This window comes from Telopea speciosissima, chromosome 5, assembly GCF_018873765.1.
Source record: "Telopea speciosissima isolate NSW1024214 ecotype Mountain lineage chromosome 5, Tspe_v1, whole genome shotgun sequence".
Taxonomy (NCBI): Eukaryota; Viridiplantae; Streptophyta; class Magnoliopsida; order Proteales; family Proteaceae; genus Telopea; species Telopea speciosissima.
The window spans coordinates 10,663,185-10,682,828 of NC_057920.1; the positions used below are offsets into that span (position 1 = coordinate 10,663,185).

The window sequence follows — 19,644 nt, forward strand, 5'->3', positions numbered from 1 at the left end:
ATCTTCTCACGAACAAAATGGCAGTTTATCTCAATATGCTTCATCCTCTCATGAAAGACGGGATTGGAAGCAATATGGACAGCTGCTTGATTATCACACCACAGCTGCATAGGAATCGGAGGATCAAATCCCAACTCAGACAATAACTGTTGTTTCCTCATCAGCTCACATGTCAAAATGTGCCATGGCCCTATACTCTGACTCAACGCTAGACTTGGCCACGACAGTCTGTTTCTTTCTCTTCCAAGACACAAGATTTCCTCCAACAAACGTACAATATCCTGTAGTGGATCTCCTGTCAACTGGAGACCCTGCCCAAGCTGCATCTTAAAAACCTTCAATTTTAGTATGACCATGATCCCGATATACTATTCCTCTATCTGGAGCTTTCTTGAGATACCATAGAATCCGGACAACAACATCCCAATGAGAAGTCCGAGGAGAAGAAAGAAACTGGCCCACCATGCTGACTGGAAAACAATATCAGGTCGGGCAACTGTTAAGTAATTGAACTTACCCACCAACCTTCTATATCTTTTTGAATCATCAAGTATGTCTTCCTCTTCAGCAGTGAGTTTCACATTATGATCCATAGGAGAGTCAATTGGCTTGGACCCAAGCATACCTGTCTCAGTGAGTAAGTCCAACACATACTTCCGCTGTGAGAGAAAAATGCCCTTCTGAGATTGAGCAACTTCAATGTCCAAGAAATACTTTAACTTCCCTAAATCCTTGGTCTGAAATTTCTGCTGGAGATGTAACTTCAACTCCCCTATTCCAGATGAGTCATCTCCAGTAATAATAATATCATCTACATACACTATCAGAAGAATCCTTTCTGCACTTGACTGTTTGTGGAAGAAGGAGTGATCACTCCCACATCTAGATAGACCAAACTCAAGAGCCACTTCCGTGAAGCGTCCAAACCAAGCACGAGGAGACTGTTTGAGTCCATACAATGATTTCTTCAAGCGACACACCATACCAGAAGACTCTCCCTGAGCAACAAACCCAGGAGGTTGCTCCATATACACCTCCTCCTGCAAAGTGCCATGAAGAAATGCATTTTTGACATCTAGCTGAAACAAAGGCCAATGATGAGAGGTAGCAAGGGATATCAAAATGCGTACAGAAGCAAGCTTGGCAACTGGTGAGAAGGTATCCAAGTAGTCAACACCATACACCTGTGAGTAACCCTTGGCCACAAGTCTTGCTTTCACCTGAGCAAGAGATCCATCAGGGTTAACTTTAACAGCATAAACCCAACGGCAACCAATAGCAGTCTTACCATGGGGCAGAGGAACAAGTTCCCACGTGTTATTCTCTCTAACGCCGATAATTCTTCATCCATAGCTGTCCTCCAGCCAACACTAGATAATGCCTCAGATAAAGACTTAGGAAGCAGATGAGTCTCAATAGTAGACAAAAAGAGACGAAAACCAGTAGACAAGCCAAAATAAGAAATGAAATTAGAAATAGAATGCTGAGTAAAACTCCGAGTACCTTTACGCTGGGCAATAGGTAGATCAAGATCAGAAATAATAGGAAGGAGGGGAGTTGTACTTATAGTAGGATCTGCAGCAGAAAAAGACATGGTAGAGTCCATGAGAACAGGAGGGGCAGCAACTACAAGTGGTTCAGGGGTGGCAGCAGCCACTTGTGGTTCAGGGGGGGAGGCAACAATCATTGGGGGTTGATGGACATACACACGAGTAGTGGGAGGATGATTCCGAGAAGCTGGAGCAGGGCCCTGTGGCGAAGAGGACTGCATAATACACAGGAAAAGTATCATCTAAGCTAGATGCATCAACTGGTTCAGTATGGTATGGAGCAGACTAAAAAAAATAGACATCAGTAGTGATGAAATATTTACGCAGCACAGGAGAATAACAACGATACCCCTTCTGGGTACGAGAATAACCAAGAAAGAAACATTTAATGGCCTTAGGATCCAATCTGAACAGCCTAGGTTGATGATCACAAATGAAGCATACACACCCAAAAATTCGTGGAGGCAAAGAAAATAAAGACTCATTGGGAAATAATAATGTATGAGGAATACCCCCTTCAAAATAGATGATGGCATGCGATTAATAAGATAGCAAGCTGTCATCACTGCATTAGCCCAAAACACTTTAGGAACTTTCATCTCAAATAGCAAGGAACGAGTAACCTCCATTAAATGACGATTCTTCCTTTTCGCCACACCATTTTGTTGTGGTGTGTCAGAACAGGAAGACTGATGGATAATACCATGCCGAACTCGTAAAAGAAGAAAAAGAGGAAGAAAAATATTCTTTGGCATTATCACTTCGCAAAATTTTCACACACACACCAAATTGAGTTTGGATTTCAGAGACAAATGCACAAAAGATAGAAAATAATTCAGATTTGTTTTTCATTAAATATAACCATGTGACCATTGGTCATCAACAAATGTAACAAAATATCTGAAACCAAGCTTAGAAGTAACAGGACATGGACCCCAAACATTAGAGTGTACTAACGAGAAAGGAAATGCTGAACGCTTATTGACTTTAGGTGGGTAACTCACACGATGGAGCTTCCCAAACTGACAAGACGCACACTCTAGACTAGATAAAGAACTGAAAGTAGGAACTAATTTTTTAAGACTCTCCAAAGAAGGATGACCAAGCCGGCAATAAATCTGGTGAGGGGAACAATGGTGCAAGCCACAGGTGGAGAACCATCCAATAAATATAGCCCCCCTGACTCCCGTCCTCTACCAATTGTCTTCCTCATAGCAAGATCCTGGAAGACACATGAATCAGGAAAAAAGGTCACAGAACAGTTAAAGATTTTAGTTAATTTACTAACAGACATAAGATTAAATGGAAAATTAGGAAGGTAGAGAACAGAAGACAGAGATAAAGAAGAACTGGGTTGAACAGTACCAGTCCCTTTAACCCTGACTAAGGACCCATCAACCAAAGTAGCACTAGAAGAGGATGGAGACAGAGAAGAAACTATACCTGACATCCCAGACATATGATCGGAAGCCCTTGAATCAATAATCCAGGGACAAGAAGTAGCGGAGAGACATGCAGTGGCATTACCTGTCTTAACTAAAGTAGCAGTGGAAGAAGTAAGCTGAGACATTTGGAACTGGTTGTGGCCGGTAAATTCCTCCTTTGTCATGACAACTACCTTATTTTTGGATGGTTGAGTCTGTGGGGCTGACTCACTGCTAGTAGCTGAATTAGCAAATTGTTGCTAGGGAGGTTTTCCACGGAGCTTCCAACAAAATCTCTGAATGTGTCCAGGCTGGCCACAATGATGACAAGTTCGAACAAACTCTGAGCCATCAGAAGAAGTACTAGACTGACCAAAACCTTGTTGGTTTTGGGTTTTCCCTGTGCCTCGGCCACCACCATAGCCACTGGTGCCACCACCACGACCACGACCTCCACCATGATTGCCACCATCTCCTCGTGCAAAATTCCCAGTCGCTGATTGTGATAACAGGGCAGAATTCTCAACAGCAGGTGTAGGCTCCTTAGAGCCATCCCGGGATACCCGAAGTACCCTAGCAAATGTATCAGTTAGCGTAGCAACAGTTGCATCTCCAAGAATTTGAGACCGAACTGACTCAAACTCCTGTCCAAGACCTCCTAAGAAACCCATGACAGCCAATTGCTCCCTTTGACTTTGCATATGTTTCACATCAGCCGAGATAGGAAGAAGGGAGTTCAATTCTTCTTACATTCTCTTGTAATCAGCAAAGTATTGAGTGACAGAACGTCCCTTCCTCTTAGTGCGATAGAACTCTTGAGAAAGTTTAAAAATCTGTGACAAGTTATTTTGGCCAGAATATAACACCCCCAAATAATCCCACAATTCTTTCACTGTATCGATGTTGGTAACGAGGTCAACTATGTTGTTCTCCATTGAATTCAACATCTGGCCAAGAATTCGAGCATCAATGGTAGCCCAAGTTGTGTCATTCTCAGGCTTGGTCCTTGTTAAATGAGCTTGTTGATCACGACCAGTCAGAACCAGGTTCACAATCTTCCTCCATTGCTGATAATTTGTTATACCTTCAAGCTTCTTTTCTGTGATTTGATTGGCAGAAGAGGACACAACCTCTGTGACAACTGCACTCTTTTGTTCATCACCCATAATAGTGTTCAAGCAAGACCACAAATCAAAGAATTCAGATAAGAGAAAGGCCAAAACACAAACTGTTTGGCACCACCACCGAGAAGAAGTATCCTCCCAAGCAGAAATTTCAAACCAGCAAACGAAAAGAGAAAATATCACCTCAACCGAATCACTTTTCTTCCACAAACAAGGGATTGAGACTCCCTTTAACCCAGAAAAATCAGATCAGCATAATCTCAACATCAAACGATCATAAACACCATATCAAACAACCAACAAATCTGCTTTTAATTTGGAAGAGCAGATTTACTTCATGTTCATCCAGCAACCACCAACAAACACCAATAAAAGAAACGTAGGGATGAAAATCACCCCCTTCCTTAGGTTCGAGAACCTCTGGTAAGGCTAACCAGAAATCTCAGAAGATAAAAGTGAAAAGAAAAAGAAGAGAAACAAAGAGAAGAAGGGAAAAGGACTTGCGTAGGCCTAGGAAAGCAGCTCTGATACCATGTAACCTGCAATAATGAAGAAGAGAAGAGAAGAAGAAGAAGAAGAAGAAGAGAAGAAGAGAAGAGGGAAGAAGAATACAGCAGCGCAGCCTTAGAATCTCATTGATATCTCACCGAAATAAAGAGAGAACATATAAAGGAGGGTTGGGGGCAAATAAGGAAAAAACCAAAAAAAGAAGAGACTACTTGGGATTCTCGGGATTAGCGCCAGATGCTAATCTCGAGACCTCTTTTGGTCTCCTTAAACCACTCTTAACAACCCTAAAATTTTTAAAATCTTTTTTGCACTTCTTTCTCCTTTTGCAAAATGTAGCAATTTGGCTGCTGAACTTTTGTAGTTTTAATGCATGTGTTCATTTGAATGTGCAATCATTGTGCTTCACTTCTTCCACCATTTGACAATTTGTACCCTTGTGTTTGGTTTCTCAATGTTGTATATGTTGAATTCTCTGATTTCTCTCAAACGGAAATCTGTTGAGTTATTTGTGAGGTCTTGTCATTAATGGTCTACAATTTTTGATTAATCATTAGGAATTAGGATTTGCTTGGGCATTGGAAAGGCTCCATGATTGCTGAATATTTTTTTCTGAATGATTTTTGTGAAGTATACTCTTGTGAAATATGGGATGTGAAAAATTTTCAGGTTAAAGAGAGGCGTGCGGAACATGAAAAATTAAAAGCTAAATTTGTACGTAGAGCTTCTGAGTTCTTGAGAAACTTCTTTGCTGGTTTGGTGGATTTTATGTTTAGCGATAAGAGTTACTTCTCGCAGGTAAATCATCCACAAGATATTATTCCTAATAGTTTTTTATAGTTGTTCTCAGTGGTGAGATTTGACTTGCTGCTTATCTGTTTTGATGGGCACAGCGTGGGCAGTTAAAGAGGCCTGATCATTCTGATCTTCGGTACAAATGCAGGACATATGCACGCCTTCTGCAACATTTAAAGGTTTCATGTCATAACAGAGATTGTTACTCTTATGGAGCTTCTAATTTCTTTGATTCTCTCTTTTTCTTATCATTTTTCTTTTTTCTTTCTTTTTTTTTTGGGTTCTTCTTTGAACTAATGGCAGGGCCTTGATAAGAATTGCTTGGGCGGGTTGCGAAAAGCTTATTGTAGCTCCCTTAATTTGCTTCTTCGTCGAGAGGTCAGGAGAAAAACGTTCCGCCTTTCCAATAATCTTGAAGCCACTTCCATTTTTATTTTAACAAGCTATGTTCCAATGAACTTCATTTGATCATTTATTGCACTTTTGTCTGGATGGGAACTTATGAGTTGTTATATGCTTCAATAATAAAAACTACGCATTCCACATTCTGCATTCCTTAATTGTCAATTTTGGAAATTTCCTGCTCTTCTTCCCATCACTGGACTGTATCAATCTTGGAGGTATATCCAACCTACATGTGTTATTTCTTTGTCTCAAGACACTTGTCTCTCATTGATATCATGCCTTTCTGTTTGCCCTTATGATGGGTCCAGTTGCTAAATTATGCACTAATATCATGAGCTAAGTCATTGTTGTCTGGTACTTGAGAATCTGTTATTGATTTTAGGAATATTTGTTATCTTGGAAAATGCAGTAACATAGAATATCCTGTGGATGAAAGTCTTTGATCATTTACAGGCTCGAGATTTTGCCAATGAGCTTCGTGCTAGTACAAAAGCATCAAGAAATCCAACAGTCTGGCTTGAAGCATCTGCAGGTTCCAATCAAACTGTGAACAATGCAGACACTTCTAGTGTTTCTGATGCATATGCCAAGATGCTTACGATTTTTATACCCCTCCTTGTAGATGAGGTTATTTCCCTATTTTTTCTTGCATTCTGAAAATTCTCTTATAGTATGTATGTGTGACCTTGAACTGATACAGCTACTCAAATTTCAGAGTTCGTTCTTTGCACATTTCATGTGCTTTGAAGTTCCTGCACTTGTTCCACCTGGAGGTCCTGCCAATGAGAACACAAATGAATCCAATGATGATGTAAATGATGACGATTTGGGCATCATGGACATTGATGACAATGACAGCAAAGTTGGTAATTTTCCTTATTTGTGCCTCAATGGACCACATTAAAGAGAAAGTTTGCTGTAGTATTTGTATTTTAGTTTAAGCGGGTGAAATTTCATGTTAATAGTTCTATCATGTTTCACTTTGTAGGTAAAACTTCGGGGGAGCTGGGAACATTAAACGAATGTCTTCATGAGTTGCTTGATGGAATCCAAGTAATGTTTCTCAAAATATACTATGTATCGTGGGCATGAAATCATATTTGCTGCAAGAACTATCCTCTTTTTAGATTTGTACTTTCTGTATCGCAATTTTTTTTTTGTTAGAGAGCCTAAAAATACTTGTATTCTAATAAAATATGGTTCACCAGTGTGTATGGTTTATTGACTGAGAAGTGGTTGTGTTATTCAAGTGAATGATAAATCCTCACCAATGTGAAAATGAACATCATCTACACCCTCCAAACAAAAATGTTTCCAAACCCCAAAGAAGCCCCTTGAACAGGCAAGGATGGTTTTAGGAAGCAAACATTGGCAAGATTAAGATGGCACCTGATCTGGCTATGTCTTATCCATCACTCACTTGTGATTCTGGTGGCATGACATCGCTACTTATATGTAAATATTATGTGGTAGTTTGTGTTGAAATTCAAACAAAAAGAGCCTTTGTGAATGTTTTGAACTTCTTACTGTTGCCTAGTAGTAAGCAATATTAGGTGGACCCTAATGTTTGATATTTTGGGGGATTATCAAAGTTTTAACTCTAGGAACATCTACGTTTCTATGCATTTTTTAGGAAGATTTTTGTGCTGTGGTGGACTGGGCATACAAGATTGATCCTTTACGTTGCATATCAATGCATGGGATTACAGAGCGTTATCTTTCTGGTCAGAAAGCTGATGCAGCAGGATTTGTGCGCCTTTTGCTTGATGAACTAGAGTCAAGAATTTCGATGCAGTTCAGCCGGGTAAGATTTGGCTTTTATGATCAATTTTTACCTAATTCTCTTTTAGCTTTCTTGATGTAATGACTTCAGCTATTCTACTTTTCTTCTCTTGTTTGTAGTTTGTTGATGAAGCTTGCCACCAGATTGAGAGGAATGAGCGCAATGTTCGGCAGATGGGTGTCTTGTCTTATATCCCAAGGTACATTGGATTTATGATGATTCATTATTCTTATCCACATTTCATTATATAGGAGTAGTAACTTTTCGTAATTTGGGTGACTTGTGTGGTTTTGACATGATATTCTTATCATATTGCTACATGGTGATGTAATCTGGTAATTCCCCTGTTCCTTTAAGCAAAAGAGACCTGGTTTCCTTATTCTAGATGCGTGACACTAAATATATCATTGAGGGATTCTTGCATTCATATGGGGAAACTTGGGCTGTGCTCAACTGGAACCCTGCAGACGGAATGCGGCTTAAGGTCGAGTCAGATTGTTGTTTCGTGACCTTTGGTTGGGCTTGGACTGATTCCTTGTGCATCCACATCCAACTCAAACCTGAAATGTGTCTGTCTTTGATGTATTCATGCATGTGTTTGGATTCATTGTTTCATGTGCGAGAAATGTCCATTTTTGTCTGACAGTGAGCCCTGCATAAACTGAGTTACCAAACTAACCTAGGTTGGTTTAAGGAGTTTATACTTCACCTGGCCTTACCTTGGCTAATCTTAGGTTTGGGTCAAGTTATGGGATAACTATTCAGTTTTTTTTTAATGTCATCCTTTGGAAGTTTCTTAGTACCACTTAACTGTTGGATCACATCCCTATTTTCACTTTGGCAGATATACAAATTATTTTGGACATGGTAATTGATGCTCACAAATTTCTATGAGCAATGACAATGGATAGTAGTTACAAATGAAATCTTTACAAATGTGCATCCATCATATTGCTGTTTCTATTGGCATCAGGTTTAAACAAGGTTCTAAATCTCGGTTTCAAGGCCGGTTTTTGGCCAACCCCGAAACCGAGATATGCCAGGTTTGGACCATATCTTGGGAAACCTGGTACTTTCTCCAGGCCAACTTGAAACCTTGGTTTCGTGGCCCAAAAGATGTTTTTTTTTGGCTGTGCTGCCTATTTTTGACATTTTTAACCCATTCTATGCATTAGTTCCACATAATGAACATGAAAAATGGTACTTGTGGTTTTGACCCAAATTTGATAGTGTATTCTGTTCTTGGACATGGTATCGAACCAAAATCATCCATTATTTATGCCAAATATCATTTAAATAATTTCATTTACTTAAGATATTATTCATAAATAAGCAAATACCCCCCATTTGAATCCAATAAAAATAGTTAGAAATTCAAATTCCAAAAGGATAAAAAGTCAATCCCCCCAGTTCAAGAACAAAAACTGGATTTTTGGCGGTAGGTGAAATTTTCAACTTTCAAATGCTAGGGGTTTTCTCAAATCTAAAAATTTCATAAATCTTGTTTTGATAAAACATCATTAAAAACCAAAACAGCGGCAAAATAATCGTTTGTTTATGCCAAATATCATCCCTTATTTATGCCAAATATCATTTAAATAATTTCATTTACTTAAGATATTATTCATAAATAAGTAAATACCCCCCATTTGAATCCAATAAAAATAGTTAGAAATTCAAATTCCAAAAGGATAAAAAGTCAACCCCCCCCAGTTCAAGAACAAAAACTGGATTTTTGGCGATAGGTGAAATTTTCAACTCTCAAATGCTAGGGGTTTTCTCAAATCTAAAAATTTCATAAATCTTGTTTTGATAAAACATCATTAAAAACCAAAAGAGCAGCAAAATAATCATTTGTTTTGACATCGAAATATTTAATTTTCATTTAGAGAAATTTTAACAGCATTCGTGTACACCAAATAAGGTTTGACCAGAACATAACTCTTTCAATATTTGTTACAAACCAGAACCTAAATAATCAGTGGAAAAGAGAAGAAAGAAGAAGTAGAAGAAGAGAAGAGAGAGCATACACTGCCGATAGAAGAAGGAGAAGGCAGCCTGCGATAGGAATTTCAGAATACCCAGGCCCTCCTCTCAAATATATATATATTCTAGATATAACTTAAGTGTAAGTAAGTTAGAGATTTACAGAAATACCCCTAAACTATTACACATAACACCCTTACAACTAAGGAAAAGAAAATACTGAAATTACATGAAAACACAAAAAACCAAAGTTGTAAGATAAAAATGCCCCTAATTCTTAACACTCCCCCTCAAGCTGGAGCATATAGGTCTCCCATGCTCAGCTTGCTACAACAATTGCAAAAATTAGGGGCAAACAACGACTTGGTGAACACATCAGCGAGCTGATCTGAAGAGGAAACAAATGGAGTCTCAACAAGCTTCTTCATGACGGCATCACGAACAAAATGACAATCTACTTCAATATGTTTAGTACGCTCATGGTAGACTGGATTGCTGGCAATATATATGGCTGCCTGATTATCACAATACATTTTCATCGGAGTGGGTACAGAAAAACCCATCTCAAGGAGAAGAGACTTGAGCCACACCAACTCTGTTGTAGTATGGGCCATAGCTCTGTACTCAGCTTCAGCGCTGGATCTAGCAATGGTAGTCTGCTTCTTACTACGCCACGACACCAAATTACCCCCAACAAATGTACAGTAGCAGCCGGTGGTAGAGTGACGATCTCCTGCGGAACCAGCCCAATCAACATCAGAATATGCAACAAGATCCATATGCCGATTAGGACGATAAATCAGTCCTATACCTAGAGCACCCTTCAAGTAATGAAGAATGCGGACAACAGCATCCCAATGTGCTTTTTGTGGAGCCTACATGAATTGACTAAGGACTCCCACAGTGAAAGAAATATCCGGTCTGGTAACAGTAAGGTAAATCAGCTTCCCATTCAAACTCCTATACTGATAAACATCCTTAAGGAGACCACCATCATCTGCTGCAAACTTCTGGTGAGGATCAATTGGAATATCTACTGGCTTTGATGCAAGCATACCAGTGTCATACAAAAGATCTAAAACATACTTTCTCTGGGATAGACTGTACCTTTCCTGCATCTCACAACTTCAATGCCAAGAAAATAATGGAGATCACCTAGATCTTTGGTCTGAAAATGTTGCTGTAAATAACACTTTACCTCTGCAATGCCTGCTACATCATCACCCGATACAATAATGTCATCCACATAAACCACTAAAACAACCAACTTGCCATTACGACAACGAACAAACACAGAGTGATCAGAGTAGCACTGTGAAAAACCACACGACACCACTGTGGTACTAAACCTCTCAAACCATTCTCTGGGAGATTGTTTGAGACCATAGATGGCTTTTTGCAACTTACATACTAGAGTACCATTCTCCCCTTAAGCAACGTACCCTAGAGGTTGCTCCATATAAACCTCCTCATGAAGGTCACCATATAAAAATGCATTCTTAATATTCAACTGAAACAATGGCCAATCAAAATTAACAGCCAGAGAGATAAGCAGAGGAACGGAATTCAGCCGAGCAACAGGGCTGAATGTCTCAAAATAGTCAACACCATAAGTTTGGGTATACCCTTTGGCAACCAGACGGGCTTTGAGCCGCTCAATAGATCCATCAGGAAGGTACTTCATAGTATACACCCAACGACACTTAACTAGGTCCTTACCAGGAGGTAACTCTACCAAACTCCAAGTATTACGGGACAAGAGAGCCTCCATTTCTACATCCATAGCCAACTTCCAACCAGGAATAGAAAGAGCCTTAGTATGATTTTTTGGTGTGGTAGTAACCAAGAGGGACAATGCAAAGTTGTGAAGAGAAGACGGAAGATGGCAAATAGACACATACTTATCAATGGAATAGACAACATTAGATTTTTGAGTGCAAGAACGATACCTTTGCGCTGAGCAATTGGTAGGTCATTAGAGGATGAGGAAATCAGAGCTTCACTAGAGGAAGGAGCTGGTGGAGGTGGAGAAACTATTGGAGCTAGAGAAATCTCGGCCTGTAAAGCTGCTCGTTCTCGCCGCTGATAAATCTGTACTGGTGCTCTAGAAGCATCAGGAAAAGGAACTAAGACAGGGACTGGAGGAGTTGAAGAATGATAAGAACTCCCGTCAAAGAAAGTAACATCAGCACTAACAAAGTACCTATATGTCACAGGGTCGTAACACTTATACCCTTTCTGGGTAGTGGAATAACCAAGAAAAACACACTTAGTGGACCTAGGTGACAAATTGTCAGTGGGAACATGCAAATTTTGAACAAAGCAAATGCATCCAAAGACACGAGGTGGTAACCGAAAAGCAGGTTGCCCGGGAAAAACAATGGAAAAAGGTGATTTATCAGCAAGAACAGACATGGGCATTCGATTAATCAAGAAATATGCAATGAGCACTCCTTCACACCAAAAGTGCTTCGGAACATGTATATGAATCATTATAGTCCGAGCTACCTCAAGTAAATTCCTATTCTTGTGTTCGGCCACCCCATTCTGTTGTGGAATGTATGAATAGCTAGTTTGATGAATTATTCCACGAGCAACACAAAATTCTGAAATCTCATTTTGCACAAATTCTAAGGCATTATCATAATGAAAAACTTTAATAAACATACCAAATTGAGTTTTTATTTCAATAACAAAATTCTGGAATACAGAGGGAAACTCAGAACAATCCTTCAAGAGGTACAACCATGTAAGACGAGAGTGATCGTCAACAAAAGTAACAAAATATGCAAATCCACTCTTATTCCTGATATGACATGGACCCCAAATGTCCGAATGGGCCAAAGAAAATAAAGACGAACTACGAGCCACAGAGCGAGAAGGGAAATAAGCACGATGATGCTTACCCAACTCGCAGGCTTCACACTCGATTTTAGACACAGACCTATAAGAAGGTAACAATAACTTTAACCTAGCTAAGGACAAATGACCTAACTGACAGTGCCACTGGAAAGGAGTAACACCATTAATAGAAGCAGCAGCAGCAGCACCACAATCAAGATAATATAGTCCATTCTTTTCACCCCCTCCACCAATCGTCTTCCTCGTGTGAAGATCCTGAAAAACACAGTAAGTAGGAAAAAATGTTACCGAGCAGTGTAAAGCCTTAGTTAACGCACTTACAGAGAGAAGATTCATCGGTAATTGAGGAACATGTAACACAGAGGAGAGAGTAAGAGAAGAGGAAGGTGATACTGTACCATGCCCAGATACAGGGGTAGAAGTGTTAAGAATAGGAGTTTAAGGGTATTCTTGTATATAACCACATGTATTTTATGTTTCTTCTGTTATTTGTATAAGGCCAAGGGCCCCTGTGTAATTAGTTATTCTTTTTCAATATAAGGAAGTTTGTCTCTAGTTTGAGACATAAGAGATTAAACACAACCGTATGTGCTCTTCTCTTTCCCTCTCTTTTCCTTCTTCTCCTTCCTCTCTAAAACTGAACATGGTATCAGAGACTACTCTTCCTGGAGTTTGAAGGTGTTAGAAGGGTGTTTAGTGGACCAAGAGGTGGTTTCCTCTCTTGGTTGTTGCTGGAGTTTGAGCTCCAACCTGCGGTTCTTCACAGATCTATTTTCTCTCTCGGTTCTCATCCAAATGGAGAGCAACCAAGTGCTCTAGTTTCGTTTGGAGGTTACCTTTCTTCCCATTGTGTCATCTCAAGCCAGTTGGGAGCATCCAAGGGACAGGAGTGAATCTCGGCCAGGATTGTTCTGCCCTGTTTTTCTCCAGCCAGAGTGTGGGATTGGCAATAGCTCTTCACTAGAGCTTTGTTTGGGAGCTTTTGTGGACTACCCACTGTCGTTTCTTGGTAAGGAAGACTTTTCTTTTCTACTCATTCTTGTTTCTTTTTTGTGTGAGGCTCTACAAGATTTTTCAAGCTTTGTGGTCTAGGTTACCTGTTTTTTTTTTTACTTGGGAATCTATTGTTCTTGCTTGAAGTGCTATTGATTGCTCCTCTCAGTGTTTGTTTTAAAACCACAATGGGTGAAAAAGCTGTTGAGACATCCGAACTTCCCATTATTCTGACGCCTTGCCAATCCCTCCATCATATGAGAATCCAAATGTTTAGCTCCCCATTGTTAAGCTTGATAGTAACAATTACTTGGATTGGTCACGGTCAATGAAGCTTATCCTTCGAAGTAGGGGGAAGTTGGGATATATATCTAGGAGCTTTAAGGCCCCTTCCATTGATGATCCAGGTTACTCTAAATGGGAAACCGAGAACTCCCTTGTGATGACTTGGCTCATTTTTTCAATGAAGCCGGAGATTGGAAGAAGGTTTATGAGCAAGGAGACAGCCAAAGATATTTGGGATAGTGTTGCTCGTATTTTTGATAGAGTGGGGACTCTACAAAGGTTTATCAACTTCTTCAAGATTGTTAGCTCGCGCCAGGGGACAAAAGTATCTCGAGTACTATAGCCTTGTTGTGGGACTTTGGGAGGAGTATGATCACTATAGAGATCTCAGTGTGTCTGTTGATGAGCCTAAAGTGCATCAGTTATTTGAGAAGGAGAGGGTCTTGTTCCTTCTTGGAGGTCTTAACTCTGAGTTTGAACCCATACGGGTACAGATACTTGGCCGACCAAGTCTTCCCTCCCTGGAGGTGTGTGGTTATTTACAGAGTGAGGAGACGTGTAGAAGTGCTATGGAGACCACTCCCACTGTTGAGCGCTCTGCTCTTGTTTCATCCACTCCACAGGACCGTCCTCCCTTCACTAAGGGGGCTGGTAGAGGCCGATTCTCCTGTGACTATTGTGGCAAGTCGGGCATAAGAAGGAGTTTTGTTGGGATCTTCGTGGAAACCACCCTCTCGCATCCGGAGGACAGAAAGGACCGAAGAAGAATGGGCCTAAAGCCCATGTTGGGGTTCATGAGTCGATTCATCCTCCCTCTCCAAAGAAGACATAGCAGCTTTTCGTCGGATTATCGCACACTTGGATGGATCCTCCTCTACTGCACCCACTACTTCCACTGCTCTACAGGTCTCTACTTCATCTGCCACCACACCCTGGGTAATTGACTTAGGGGCCACGGATCACATGACTGGTAGGTCTCAGCTTTTTAACTCCTACTCAGTTTGTTCTGGAAAAGATAAGGTAAAAATTGCTGATGGTTCCCTTTCTTCCATCTCGGGTAAGGGAGATGTCCAAGTTACTCCACTTATCCCTTTGAAGTCCGTCTTTCATGTTCCCAACTTTGCCACTAATCTTCTTTCCATTAGCCAATTGACTAAATCTTTGAACTGCTTTGTCACCTTTTTTCCTACCCATTGTCTTTTTCAGGGTTTGGTGACGAAGAGGGTGATTGGCAGTGGACGTGAGACTGATGGATTATATGTTCTGGACACTTGTGCTTCCCCTGTGACGATAGCTCAATCTTATGTGTGTGGGCAACATGGCGGACGTACACAGGAGGACATTTTGCTTTGGCACCGGCGTTTGGGACATCCTTCCTTTTCTGTTATGAGAAAAATGTTGCCACATTTATTTACCTCTTTTCCTGTCAATCATGTTTTTCATTGTGAACCTTGTCTTTTTGCAAAAAGTTGTTAGACAGTTTATCCATCTTCTAGCAATAGATCTATTTCACCTTTTCACATTGTTCATACTGATGTTTGGCGCCCTTCCCCTGTTACTTCTTTACGTGGCTTCCGCTACTTTGTCTCCTTTATTGATGACTTCTCTCGAGTTACTTGGGTTTATCTCTTGAAACAAAAGAGTGATGTCTATGTTACCATTTAAAAACTTTTATGAGTTGGTTTACACTCAGTTTCAAACTCGTATTCAGATTGTCCGTTCTGATAAAGGTGGAGAGTATATGTATGGTGGTTTGGAGTCCTTTTTTTCTGACCATGGCATTATCCACCAGGTGGCTTGTGTTGATACCCCTCAACAAAATGGGGTTGCTGAAAGAAAAAACCGCCACCTGCTGGAAGTAGCCCGGTCTCTTTGGTTTACAATGCATGTTCCAAAAACCTTTTGGTCCGATGCCTTACTCATTGCAGTCTTTCTTATCAATCATATGCCCTCCAGTGTCTTGAACTTCAAAGTACCTCTTGCGGTCTTACCCTTACTTTCTTCTTCTTTTTCACTTCCCCCACGGGTCTTTGGTTGCATCTGCTATGTCCATCTTAGCAAATCTGCCCACACTAAATTGGATCCTAAGTCCTTGAAGTGCATCTTTCTTGGGTATTCCTCTACCTCTAAAGGCTACACATGTTATCACCCTCCTACCCGTCGGTGGCTTCTCTCCAAAGATGTTTCTTTCTTTGAACATCTCCCGTATTTTGATCGCCCTTCAGGGGGAGTGTCGTGGTAGTGAGGTTGAAGAGGCTCCTGAGTTTCTATCATTTCCTTCCCCCTCTCTCGTCCCTATTTCCCCATTTCAGATTGACAAGGGAAAGAAAAGGTCCGAGGATACTAGTGTTGAGGGGGAGTCTCCGAGTGCAGAGGTGAACAGAGAGCAGGGGGAGCTACTTGTGTGTACAAAGGACAAGAGAAATCCTCCTTCATGGCTCCCTATAAAGAAGACCTGCCAAAATCCTCCTTTGTCTCCTCATCCTGAGACAGGTATACCTTCCTCTACTCCTACACCCTCAGACTTAGATCTTCCTATTGCTCACCGCAAAGGAACTCGAGCTTGTACTAATCCCATTGCCAAGTTTGTCTCGTATGATTCTATCTCCCCTACAGGTATTGCCTTCACAGTGGCTATCTCCTCCATCTCTATTCCTAAGAATGTAGTAGAGGCCATGGCTGATCCAAAATGGAGAGAAGCAATGAATACCGAGATGGTGGCCCTTGAGAAGAACCACACTTGGGATCTTGTTGAACTCCCAAAGGGGAGAGTTCCTGTTGGATGCAGATGGGTATTCACAGTCAAGTTCAAGTCTGATGGTACTGTAGAGAGATATAAGGTAAGACTGGTTGCTAAGGGCTATACCCAGGTGTATGGCATTGATTATCAGGAAACCTTTGCTCCAGTGGCCAAGCATAACTCCATTCGGGTACTCCTCTCAATGGCTGCAAACCTTGATTGGGCATTATACCAGCTTGATGTAAAGAATGCTTTCTTACATGGTGACTTAGAAGAAGAAGTCTACATGCACTCTCCCCCTGGGTTCAAGCATCCTAGTGGCAATGGAAAAGTGTGTCGTCTCAGGAAAGCGCTTTATGGCCTTAAACAATCTCCTAAGCCTTGGTTTGAGAGGTTTAGGCAAGCTATTCTACAGAATGGATACATCCAAAGTCAAGCTGATCACACTTTGTTTATACAAAGGAAGGGCAACACTATTACAGCTCTTATTGTATATGTTGATGACATTGTGGTCACGGGGAACAGCGAAACTGAAATCACAAAGCTTAAACTTTACTTGGCTCGGCAGTTTGAGATCAAAGATCTTGGTCCATTGAAGTATTTTCTGGGGATTGAAGTTTCAAGATCCAAGCAAGGGATCAGTGTTTGTCAGAGGAAGTTTGTCCTTGATCTACTTACAGAGACAGGGTACTTAGGGTGTAAACCAACCTTCTCTCCTATTGATCAGAATCACAAACTAGGAGAAGATTGTGGTGAGCCCCTTGTAGATGCTGAAAAATATCAGAGATTAGTAGGCAAGCTAATCTATCTTTCCCTTACCCGACCGGACATAGCCTATGCTGTTGGCATGGTAAATCAGTTTATGCATGCACCCAAAATGGGACATCTTGATGCAGTGTATAGGATCCTCAGATACTTAAAGTCATGCCCTGGAAAAGGTCTTCTCTTCTCTAGAAATGGTCACTGAGGATCGAAGCATACATTGATCTTGATTGGGCTGGATCTATTTCGATCGAAGATCCACTGGATATCTTGTACTTTTGTTGGTGGGAATTTGGTTACTTGAGAAGTAAGAAGCAACCTGTGGTGGCTAGGTCAAGTGCTGAGGCAGAATTTAGAGCTATGGCTCACGGAGTGTGTGAAGTCTTGTGGCTGAAGAGACTTGTTCAGGAATTGGGATTTGAGACTGTCAAACCTATGAGTTTATATTATGACAACAAGGCAGTCATAAGTATTGCCCACAACCCAGTGCAACATGATAGGACCAAGCATGTTGAGGTTGATAGACATTTTATCAAGGAAAAGATTGAGTCAAAGACCATCTGTACCCCTTTTGTGAAGACGAATGAACAAGTGGCCGATATCTTCACCAAAGGACTTAGCACTCATCACTTTGACTGTTTATTGAACAAGCTGGGTATGTATGACATATACCACCCAACTTGAGGGGGAGTGTTAAGAATAGGAGTTTAAGGGTATTCTTGTATATAACCACATGTATTTTATGTTTCTTCTGTTATTTGTATAAGGCCAGGGGCCCCTGTGTAATAATTAGTTATTCTTTTTCAATATAAGGAAGTTTGTCTCTAGTTTGAGACATAAGAGATTAAACACAACCGTATGTGCTCTTCTCTTTCCCTCTCTTTTCCTTCTTCTCCTTCCTCTCTAAAACTGAACAAGAAGAACCAGTAGCTAGGATAACTGGTGAAGATTAAGTATTATGGGAAAATGATGTAAATAACGAAGACTCACCAGTCATGTGAGAGGAAGCCCCAGAGTCAATGATCCAAGGCGTGGAAGTGGTGGAAAAGAAGGCTGGTGTACCTGCATGAGCTAGAGTAGCAGAGGAAGACGGTCCAATGGATGTGTGAGTGGAGGCCTCTAGACTTTGTAATCGCCGTAGTAACTGAGAAAATTCATCACGAGTAGGAGTTGCAGTAGAGCTGCCACCTGTTATTGGACCTTGTGAAGAATCACCAGTAGAAACACTATCAAGACTACCATCTGTCACTGCATGATTGGCTGACTGAGATGCCCAATTTGGCTTACCATGTTTGTCCCAACAATAATCAACAGTGTGACCATTCTTCCCACAATGAGTGTACTTCCTAGGGGGTTTGTCACCGGAGAACCCACCAGAGAAGCCACCAAGGCCACTAGTACCTCGACCCCCACCACCACGGCCTCCCCCTGAGCCACGGCCACGGCCTCTACCACGACTAGCAGCAAAGGCAGAATTGTCTTTGGGAGAGGAATCAGGCTTCACAGGAGCAGCAAGACGCTGAAGGCGAGAAAAAGTATCGGTAAGGCCGTAAGGGTAGGCACAGTTTCACCAGCAAGAATATGGCCTTTCACCTTTTCTAGTTCAGAATCCTAGCCAGCTAGAAACTTAGAAACAAAGAACTCATTCCGCTGTGCCTTGAGTTTGTCAATGTCAGTTGTGAGAGGCTGAAAAACATTTAACTCCTCAACAAGACCTTTAAAGGAACTGTAATAGTCTTGAAGAGGTTTACCAGACTGACGAAGCTGAAACAACTTCTCATAAAGGTCATATACCTGATTCATATTTTTATCTTGGGAATAGGTATCCTGCAGATCATCCCAAACACCTTTAGCTAGGGTATGAAACATCACATTCTCAGCAATGTCAAGTTCCGTGCTGTTCCACAACCATATCAAAATCACTGCATTTTCTTGCATCCAATCTTCATAATCCGGAGAATCAGAGGCAGGAGGATCAGTGGTAATGTATTTGAGCTTCTTTTTAGCCATGATATACACCTTCACAGCCTGAGCCCACAATAAATAATTGGAGCTGCCCTTGAGGTTGATGCCTTGATGGAGGTAATGGTAACATTCACATTATCAGTCGAAGAAGTAGCTGCAGTGGTAGCTACAGTTCAAACTTTGTCTTTATCCCAGCCATGGTAACAATAGCAACACCAATAGTAGAATAAAAATCCGAACAGTCCTCCAACAATCACCCAAATAAAAATCCCAACACCAAGTATACCAGTTTGATCACAGAACTGAAACAGGCGCAAATCGAGAAGGAAAAAAAAATGCAACAAGTAAAGCACCACCAAATCAGCAACCAATAATCCTAAGACACCACAACCAACCCTAGGATGTGAAACACAGTGGGAGAGACTTCCACAAACCACCCACAAGCAGCAACACTTGAATAACA

The 19,644-nt window shown here is 41.0% G+C and overlaps 1 protein-coding gene across 2 annotated transcripts in view; it reads left to right on the forward strand.

The window, feature by feature from the left end:
- The window catches only part of LOC122662492 (exocyst complex component SEC3A-like), a 113,091-nt gene that overhangs the window by 33,240 nt on the left and 60,207 nt on the right, over positions 1–19,644 (forward strand). For both annotated transcript variants that reach the window (XM_043858144.1, XM_043858143.1), the window contains exons 11-18: positions 5,275–5,403; positions 5,499–5,579; positions 5,704–5,778; positions 6,259–6,432; positions 6,521–6,671; positions 6,794–6,858; positions 7,439–7,609; positions 7,708–7,787. In XM_043858144.1, the coding sequence (XP_043714079.1) occupies positions 5,275–5,403; positions 5,499–5,579; positions 5,704–5,778; positions 6,259–6,432; positions 6,521–6,671; positions 6,794–6,858; positions 7,439–7,609; positions 7,708–7,787 (926 nt within the window). The remainder of the gene's footprint in view (positions 1–5,274; positions 5,404–5,498; positions 5,580–5,703; positions 5,779–6,258; positions 6,433–6,520; positions 6,672–6,793; positions 6,859–7,438; positions 7,610–7,707; positions 7,788–19,644) is intronic.